The 9,938-nt window shown below is 40.1% G+C and overlaps 1 protein-coding gene across 1 annotated transcript in view; it reads right to left on the minus strand.

Moving 5' to 3' along the window:
* NEO1 (neogenin 1) overlaps positions 1–9,938 on the minus strand; it is a 321,940-nt gene that overhangs the window by 42,992 nt on the left and 269,010 nt on the right. Inside the window, exons 19-20 of the mRNA XM_019503843.1 lie at positions 9,120–9,227; positions 5,532–5,726 (exon numbers count right to left, since the gene is read on the minus strand). Coding sequence (XP_019359388.1) covers positions 5,532–5,726; positions 9,120–9,227 — 303 coding nt within the window. The remainder of the gene's footprint in view (positions 1–5,531; positions 5,727–9,119; positions 9,228–9,938) is intronic.

Raw genomic sequence — 9,938 nt, forward strand, 5'->3', positions numbered from 1 at the left:
CCGTGGGGGGACCCCAGGTGTCCCCCCAGACCCAGGAGGCACCAGTCACTGAGCTGGGGTGGCAGGGGGGGGCAGCACACTCCCTGGCAGACCTGGAAGTGGACCAGAAGTGCTTCTTGTCCACTTTTGGGTCTGCCGCTGAGTGCGCTGGCGAGCCCCACCCAAGCCTGTAGGACGCTCCATCCGCCCCACCGTCACAGCATTCATGAGCTTCCAAGGATAACTCTCAGGCCTTTGTGGATCCTTCCCCAACACCCCCAGCTACATGTTGGTGCTGCCCCCAATCTGCCTGTAACACTGCTTAGGCAGCAGGTGGGCCCTTCTTTGGGAAGTCTGTGCTAGGATGGGGGAATAAGGCTGGCAGGGATAAACCCACGTCACTGCAGGGCTCGCAGTGGGGGATCACTACCACTGCAGTGAGCTCTGCCAAACCACATCAGCTGTAGGGCTTGCAGCTGTGGGAACCAGTGCTGCTGCATCGGTGATAAGGTACGATGGCATCTAATGATCATCCCACAATCGCACCTCCTGCCACAAATGTGCGGTATGGCAGTACGCGCTATTGTGTGGATTGCACGTTAGGTCCCATTGCACCTTTACCTGCATGTGCCTTAGCCAAAATGATAAATAGCAAATGACACATTTTTAATTTTTGTACGGCAATTTGTGCTGAGGAGTTTTGAAGGAATTGGCCAGCGGAATAATCTGAACTACTGAAGCTGGTGCTTATGATACCCTGAAATACTGAGGAAGCTTCAGAGAACCAAGAAATAAAGACCACAGGATGCCCTGCGTAACTTTAGTCCAATAACAACCGGATATCTCAAGTGGGTCAAATTACATGAAGACTGATATCAGGCACAAACAGTAAAGAATGAAAAACAGTGGGAGCATAATTCAATCGGATCAGTGTTGTTTTAAATAAGTGTTGGAAAATAAATCTTGTCAAACAACCTGATAAAGGTTTTTGATAAAATTACAAAACCTGCAGAGAATGGAGATCATAAAAAATGTCACACGCAAACTTCTATAAAGTCACTATAAAAAGTACACTGAAGTACACTGTCCCTGTACAAAAAAGTGTGGCGCACATTAAACACTGGTTAAATAATAGGCATAAAAACCATAAATGGAGAATCATTATCCAAAAGAGGTATTTCTACTGAGACCCTGCAGGGAACTGTTTTTGGCCCAGCGCTATTTACCATCTTTAAAACTGACCTTGAAGAAAATATATAATCACAGCTGGCAAAGATCCTGGAGAGATGTAATGTATGATGTGCTTCTAACAGTGAGCATATATGCATTTCAAAAACGGCTGAAGCACTTCAAAATGATCCACCAAAAATGCAGAACATAACTAAAGCGCTACTTTTTGAGGAACTTCCTGAAACTTCTGGACATATGGACTACTTGGTCCTCCAGCATTCAAAGTGTTCCCACAGGGGAGAGAGGGTTGGAGAGAGAGAAAGAGAGAAGGAGGAACAGGGAGGACAAGTCAACGAAGGCTTGCTTGTGTGCTCAGCTATCCTCAGCAGTCTCTGGAGCCCAAGGCATGCAAGGAATCATCCTCTCCAGCCCTGAGACCAGGAGACAGAAGGCCAAGTGCATGGAGAGAGTGCTCACTGGCTGTCTGCTCTGCTCTTCCACACCTGGAGGGAAGAGGGGGACAGAACCACAGGACTGAGCAAATCCCACTGCATCCCTCAGGGGGAAGCACACTGGTGCCGGTTCAGCAACATTAAAGTGTTCTGGCAGGGGCTGCAGGTCTGTCCATTGCCTGCAACATACTGAATTTGAAACACTCCAAATTGGAGTGAAATTTGGAGCGCTTCAAATTTATGCCTGCCTGCAGCTTTTGTGAGATAACAGGCAAAAGCCAATGAAACACAGGCTCCTTTAGTCACTTCTGAATAATGGACTTGGCTTATCTAATCATATTGGTGCTTTTGAAAATGTTACTTCATTACTATGATACTATATCCAAGTTTTGGCGTCCACACTTTAAAAAGGCTAAGCGTTCAAAAAAGAATGACCAGAGGTCTAAAAATGGCAGACTGAAGAAATGCAATGTATTCCTCTTATCACAGAGGAGGGTAAGAAGTGACTTGATCACAGTCTCAAGTAACTGCATACAGAGCAGACTGCTGGTATGAGAGGGCTCTTAAACAAAGACATAATGAGTTTGGATGAATGCAAACCCGAACCAGACAAATTCAGACTAGAAATAAAGTAGACATTTTACCAGTAATATTCCAGTGGTTAAACTGATGAATTTATGTTGAGGCAGGATGAATTTTTCATCACCTGAAGTCTTTAAATAAAAACCAGATAACTTTCTGAAGCTCAAAATCAGAAGCTAAGGACATAATGGACGAATTGCTAGGTAAAATTCTATGGCTCGCACTATGCAACGGGCCAGACTAAATTATCATAATGGTCCTTTCTGGCCTTAAAATCTATTAATTTAGGCCTATTTCCAGTAATGACTTTGATGAGTTTGTTGCTGGCAAATATCTAATTCCTAGAATGAGGGATCAATAGACTGTCTTCTAAATTCTCGGGAGTTTGGTTTATGTCTAATATTATCTTGACAACAGCTCTATCTATCTGAATGGTAATGAGCCTGATTATCCTATTATGGCCATTTCACACTTCTGTAATTAAAAGAAAAACTGGTCTCACCGCACAAAAAATTATAAGCAACCAGCTTCTCCCCTTTCCCTCTAAAGGGATCATCATTGCAACCAGAGGTATAAAAACTGCCTGTTTTCAATACAATAAACACCCTAAAACCAACATTTGGTCCTGCCCTATCCTTTGGTTTAGAGTGTGTACCAATTTGTTTGCAGGGAGCTGTACTAGAAATTGTGCACTGAGATCTTCTACTTTCCTCTACAGAGAGAACTGGTTGAAATAAAATCTCTTTGCACTCATTAAAAGGTTTGCCAACATTTGAGCATATCCATTTTTAGTCCATCAATCTTGGGGATGCCCAACAAGTATGCCAGAGCTACAAAAAACACTTTTACCTTGTGCTATTTTAAGCTAGCTCTCTTGTATATTATAGACATCTCCCTTTTACTTTTCTTTTGTATTGGACCAAAACAAATGTTTGCACAGTGACAGCTTCAACAAAGAACCAGTCTTACCGCATGCTGACACTTGTACTACAAGGGAAAAGAAGGCGGGGAACAAGGTAATGACTATGTACATGAAGAAAAACATTATGGGGGAGAGGCTTTTAAAAACATATTCCTTGAAAACATATCCACTGCATGTAGCTAAGACAAATTAGCAAAAATGCAGAGGCCGGAGATTTAATTCACTGTGGGACAGTAGAGGTGTATTGCCTCCTTTCTCCGGTTCTCTGCCCTCATCCTGAGGAAGTCTTTTCCAACAGATCCTGTTGTCAAGGTTTTCCATTATTCAGCCTACGTTTTCCTTTCCTTTCTTTCACCAAGTGGTCTCACCGATAACCTCTTCAAATCCCTCTTATTCTTACAGCAATTCTATAACAGAAGTCTCTTGATTTTAATACTAGCTTCTACAAATTCAGAGGTGCATGCATTTAAGGGCATTGGCCAAAACGTTACTATGAGAGAAGATGCTCATGTTGTATGTTGGACATGGAGGCTCGTCGTGTGTATAACGCTGGCTAGCACAGCAGTATGAAAGGGAGAACGCAGCATCGTTTACATAAAACCTGAGGCTTTAGTCTGTCAGAAGATGGTGGGAAGAACAAATGGCAATTCTGTTCCCCCTGCTGTAGCCTCGTAGGTGATGCTATATCACACCCAGTGTATTTGGAAGAAAAAGCCTCAATAAGGATGCGTTCCCTAATGGCACTGTTTGATATAAAACAGGCAAAATTAACCATGTTTATAACCAACTTCTCAATACTGGATTAAAAAAAGTAGGTCTAAATATTGCAGAATACATTCTGAGCCACTTTAAGGCAGGCTGAATCTTTTAGCTAAACAGACTGCAAGAGTCCCTGCAAGAGCTTATCCCTTCTAGGCTCATTTTCCCTCCTCATATAGGACTGTTAAACCTATTTTAAAGAAAATGAAAACTGCCTTGGACATTCATGATATAACTTGTCTTTACAAAGCAAGCTCCAAGTTACCATTTGTCAAGAGAGGACCTTTAAACCTTAGGCTTTGGGGAGGCTAACATAATTGTGTTCTTTAAGGAAGACAGCTCTAAATGAGCTGACAGGCAGAATCTCTCAAGCAGGAAGTTGAATGAGACCAGGGGTGTTTTCCCTTTACTGTAAAAATGATTATAGATGTAGAGCTCACAACAGCACTTGTGTTAATTAGCCAACTGTTTTTGATCTTCCACCTCTCTATACTGCGATCTAGTGTCCACTGGTCAGACACCGACTTGAATGTGACTTAATCCAAATTCATTTTGACAGAATGATTCAGCTCCGGCATAACCCACTTGTCCTTTCATGTGACATCTGACTACAGAGATCACTTTATATTCTTGACACAAAAACCACAAATAGAATTTCCAGTTCCTTGGCTATTAAAAGCGCCATGAGATATTGCTCATTTATATTTAGAGCAGCTGGTATATGTTTCATTTAGCAAGTGCAACTGTGTGTGGAAAAGAAAAACATGCACAAAAAAAAAAAAAAAAAAAAAAAAAAAAAAGGAAGGAATGAAAGAGAAAGGATGTCCATTCGTTTACCTTGATCATTAGGCATTTTATCTGAGGATTCAGCTACCAGGACAAGCAGAGGGGAGGAAAAAAGAACAAGAGAGATCACCAGATCTGAAGAAGTGACAGATAGAATTCAAAGTTTCACAAAGAAGAAATAAACTAGAGAGATTCAAGCTCCCTTTTTTAAACAGACACTACCATGGAAATAATGTCAAGAGATACTAAATCTGGGCAGAACTTTTTGTCAAGTTGTTTCTCCCTCTCAAATGATAAAATATCTACGTTAATAAAGTCCCTTAGACAACAATTCTCTTTCCATTTCTTACTTGGTGCATGATATTTTCAATGCACTTTTTACTCCTGCCATTTCATCAGCTACCCATGAACAAGCACCTCTTGATTAAAGAGGCAGTTGTGTCATGCTAGTTCTATGTTATATCATCCATCACATTAACATGCAATTGTTCACAGGCCACCAACTGCCAATCCTATTGGTTGAACCGTTACACCACAGACGGATGCAACACACTGGACCTAAAATCTTAAGGGAACTAGAAATCAGTTTTCCAAGGCACACCTAAGGCACGGACTGTATGCATTAACAGCTGGAAGACCTATGAGTCAATCAGTAATTTAAAAATAAGGCTCCACAAACATCTGAGCACAAACTGGCTTGTACGTTCATTACATGCAAGAACAGCCCAAAGATGGAATAGCAAACAAGTTTTCCTAGGCAGAGTCCGTTTTCCTTTATACCTCCCTTGAGGTTGAATTCAGAATTCATGCTGCCAGTAGCTTTTCCTACACCATTTTTAAAGAGCAAGTTGGAGAACACATGCAGAAACACCAGATTTTACCTTTGGGTGTTCTGAACTGGACTGCCTCTGACATGGGTCCCATGCCTTTGGAGTTGCGTGCCTGGATTTTGAAATAATATGGTGTATCAAGGGTTAATTCTTGGATCTGGTGAGTCAATCTGTTTCCCACAACAGGTTCAATGACCCAATCATGTATCTCAGCATTCACATCTGTGCTGTAGTAAATGATGTATCCTGTTCAAAGGAACCAAAAAGAAAAAGATTTTGCATTAAAGGGTAGGATTTTCAATAGACTTTAAATCAGAGCACAAAAGTCCTATTAACTTTCAGTGAGTTGTGCTCCTAAGTTACTAAGATTTTCAGAAATCCTTGACTTCATTGTTTCAGACTGTATGACTGTATGCAAGTAGTAGATACATATCCCACCAGAATTTTTTACAATATTACAAAACGTGTTTAGAAAAAGCAATGCCCCTTCTTCACATAGTCTACATTCAGTTAGGAGAAAATCCCCTTTTTTTTTTTAATCTTCCTTTCGAACCACAGGAGAGCAATGTAATATAATAATCTGAAAACCGTTATAAGGATGTTCTACCTCAACCATTAACATTTTAGAGAAAAATTATAACCCTGCAATTAAACAACAACATCCTAAGTACTTTCTCATGCAGAACTAATTCTGGTGCTACTTGTTTATTACTAAAAAAAATTAAAAACATGAATTGAAACAATCTTTGCATATCACACAAAAAGCTATAGGAAAATTACATCTGTGCAATCTTTTATTGAATGACCTACATGTAGGAAAGCAAGATATAGTACAAGTATTGTCAGATAGCAAATGGCATTAAAAAAACCACACTTATTAATACAAGTATAGGGCAAGTTCACTGGTAGTCTAGTTCACCTACATAATTGAACAAATGAGAAGAAATAAGTTGACGTTTTTCTTCCCTGCGTGGACTTTCTACATCATTTGGCACCTTGAAGTGAACAAAGGGCTGCATGCAGGTAGATGCAATCTTGTTACTTACTTCCTGGTCTAGCCACAAAACAACACATCAATGACCTAGTCTGTGCATGGGGCAGTATGTAAAGCGATAATTTCTCCCAAGGACTAAGGTAATTCAAGTGAGTTTATATTTGTCTGTATTAATTGGTTGGTGTTTTCAATGTATTGTGCAGGAAAGACATCTAGAACCCAGGACTGGCACTTTACAGTATTTTATACACATATAAAAATGCATGACAGAACAAGGAGCAACTGTCTCAAGTTGCAGCAAGAGAAGTTTAGGTTAGATATTAGGAAGAATTTTCTCACTAGGAAAGCAGTAAAACACTGAAACAGGTTACCCAAAGAGGTGGTGGAAGCTACATCCTTGGAGGTTTTCAAAACCCAGCTACACAAAGCTTTGGCTGGGATGATCTAGTTGGGAATGGCCCTGCTTTGAGCAAGGGGTTGAACTAGATGCGACCTCCTGAGGTCCCTGCCAGCCCTAACTTTCTGATTCTATGACATGAACAAGAAGGTTGCAAAAGTTAGTACACAAAAGTTAAGAAATGCCTATTTATACGTGTGTTATGATAACGTGTTGACTACATCTCTACAAAGTGTTGTTCTCTTTTCCATTGGACCCCATGCAGCATTCAATATCCAGAACTGATGGCACTTAGTTAAGAAACAACTGTTCTACACTGTTTCCCCTAATACCACCAGAGGGCAGTCCAATCATGTGTTCCAATAAAAATAGTGGATTTCATATCCATCCGACACAAAGGGAATTCTAATGCTTCGTAGACCTGCATCATTATATCAGATCCCTTCTTACAGTGGGATTGCAAAAAGTTGAGAGAAGGATTTTTTAAAACATTTGGCCACCGCTATTGCATATTTAAACAACAGTAAAAAAGCTGAGTCTTGCAAAATTCTGTTTAACCCAGCTGAGAAAGCGAGCTAGTTTTTCCATTATGTTCATCATTAGGGTAAGAATGGTCAAATACTTTTTTGTGCTTGGGAAGACAAATTTTCAAATTTGGCCAATTATATACCTGAAGGTGTCTCTCTATACATCTTCAAGGGGTGTAATAGATAGTTTTGATTGGCATGGACTTCGGTTGTCTGCATAATTTGCAAGTAGAGAAGCCTGGGTTAAGCAATTTTCAGACTAAGATAGATGTAATATCTTCTGGCTTGCCAATTTAACATTCACCGAGTAGAAAGGTTAGAAAATGGAGACTTGTACCAACAGTAAAATGGGGAAGTCTCACCTTTCCAACCCAATAAACAACTAGTTCCTTCCATGGTGAACAGCAAGTGTTATCAGTCACAACAAAAATCATAACATTATTTTTTTACAAAGCATTTTTTAAAAGTTACTAAAATGAATTAGTTACAATTTCTACCACCACCACCTCTTCCTCTTCATTCCAAAAGTTTTCTGAAACAATTTGCTTGTCTCCTTATTTTTCCGATGTATAACATGCACTACATGAATGCAGCTTTGTCTTCACAGTTATCTATAATGAAGAACCAAACCCTCAACACCAAGCACTAACTAAATAGTATGAAGAACTAGGGTGGAAAACTTTCTAGGAAGAGACTTGGTATCTCTAAAAAAGGCAAAATTATGGAGAATTTAATATAAAGACAACTTTTAACCAAAGACAGAGAGTGAAAGTAATGTTGATACTAACCAAGACACTCTACACAGAGCCCTGAAGCCTGCAGTTAACAAAGATAAGAGAAAAATGAAGGCAGGCAGAACTGTGCGTATCTACAGTATCGGTGCAGAACTGTGCACCGGTGCATCTGTGCAACTGTGCATTGGTGCAGAACTGTACGGTATCTGTGCAGAACTGCGTATCTACAGTATCGGTGCTCCTATTGGGAGAAGCTGGACACTGAGCAGCCCCAAACGGTTGCTCTTCCACAGGACCCATAGTGTGCATATTTCCCACACACATGCACACAAGCCTTGAACAAAGAGGCTCCTCCAGTGGCTGGACACACTGGGTTTGAGACCATGCCTGTACAAAGGGGGTTTTTTTTTATATCTAGATAATTATATTTATATATATATGGGCTTGTCTAACTGTAGATGTGTGTTTCTCAAAGTGTGTTATTAGGCTTATGTAAGATCGCGAGGACGATGTGTTCTGGAACAGTTAAAATGACAGCTCTTCAGTGTTCATTTTCAATTCTTTAGACCTCTCTTTTAGGGAGAGTCTTTTACTGCAATGCAAGCCCAGGAATGCCAAGGAGTAGAGTGGCAGTGAGCTCAAAATGTGAGTGTTGCCTTTATTTTTTAAACTGAACACATTTTCAGTAGATGTGAAAATAAGCAGTTGATTTGAGCTGCATGAGAAGATAAACAAATGGGATGAAGGTCTAGACATCTGGATGAGTTTGGGATTGGTAAAGTGATTGTGATACATATCCATATAAGCATTAAATAAACTGGATGTGTTTGGGATTGATAAAATGAATGTGATACATATCCATATAAACATTAAATAAAGTGTCTAGGCTGCTGTCCGCTAGGTATGTTCTCCATCTGCCCTCCACAACTCTGCATATCAGAAGAAAGAAAAGAGGATCATTCCAGAAAGCACGCAAAAAAACAGCACCTGTAATTTTGCCATTCGCTTCAGATGGAGGTTGCCAGTTCACAATTATGGTCCGAGGTTTTCCTTCTTTGCTTACTACAGTCACATCCTTTGGCGGAGAGGTAGGAACTGCAAATAAACAAAAAACCAGACACTAATGGATGCATATAAACTTACTCGTAATCATCTTTTAAAATGTGCTTTTCTACAAAAGAATGAGCATAACCAGTAACAGAAACCCAGCATATATAATCTGAAGGTAAATCTACCACCCCAGGATGGTGGTTTTAGCGATTTACTCCATTACCCTGGCAAATACCATATGGCATGCAATATTTCCTTTCCATAAGAAGCTATCTGTTTCTAAAGCACTGCCAGCAACAGATGCTGTGAATCATGACTATCTAAACAGAATGCATCTTAAAAAAAGATAAAAATCTGAGGGATTATCTTTGCAGAAGTGAAGCTTTGGTTGAGAGAAATTTGGTTGAGTTCTGGAAACATTTGATGGATACACAGTTGCTGTTTCATTTTATTTAAGAGAGAGCTCTCCTCCCCATTAGCCCCTTCTGCACAAAATGAGGAAATGACACAAACCACCCCAAGAAAACAGTGAAACGCTAGAACTGGAATCTCATCGTGAACTAGAATACCCAGCTGGGGCTCAGTTTAATGGCATATACATGCAGGGTGCTGATGTCTTTACCCATGCAATGACCAGCTATTTCTTGGAACTCTACCACTATTAAAACCACGACACACTTCTATTATGGAACTTTTAGCAAACTACATCTGCCATGGATACTTAATACTCTAATAGTAATGTTTTGTGCTTACCCA

The sequence above is a fragment of the Gavialis gangeticus genome, unplaced genomic scaffold (assembly GCF_001723915.1).
Source record: "Gavialis gangeticus isolate Ggan-Ray unplaced genomic scaffold, GavGan_comp1, whole genome shotgun sequence".
NCBI classification, from domain to species: Eukaryota; Metazoa; Chordata; order Crocodylia; family Gavialidae; genus Gavialis; species Gavialis gangeticus.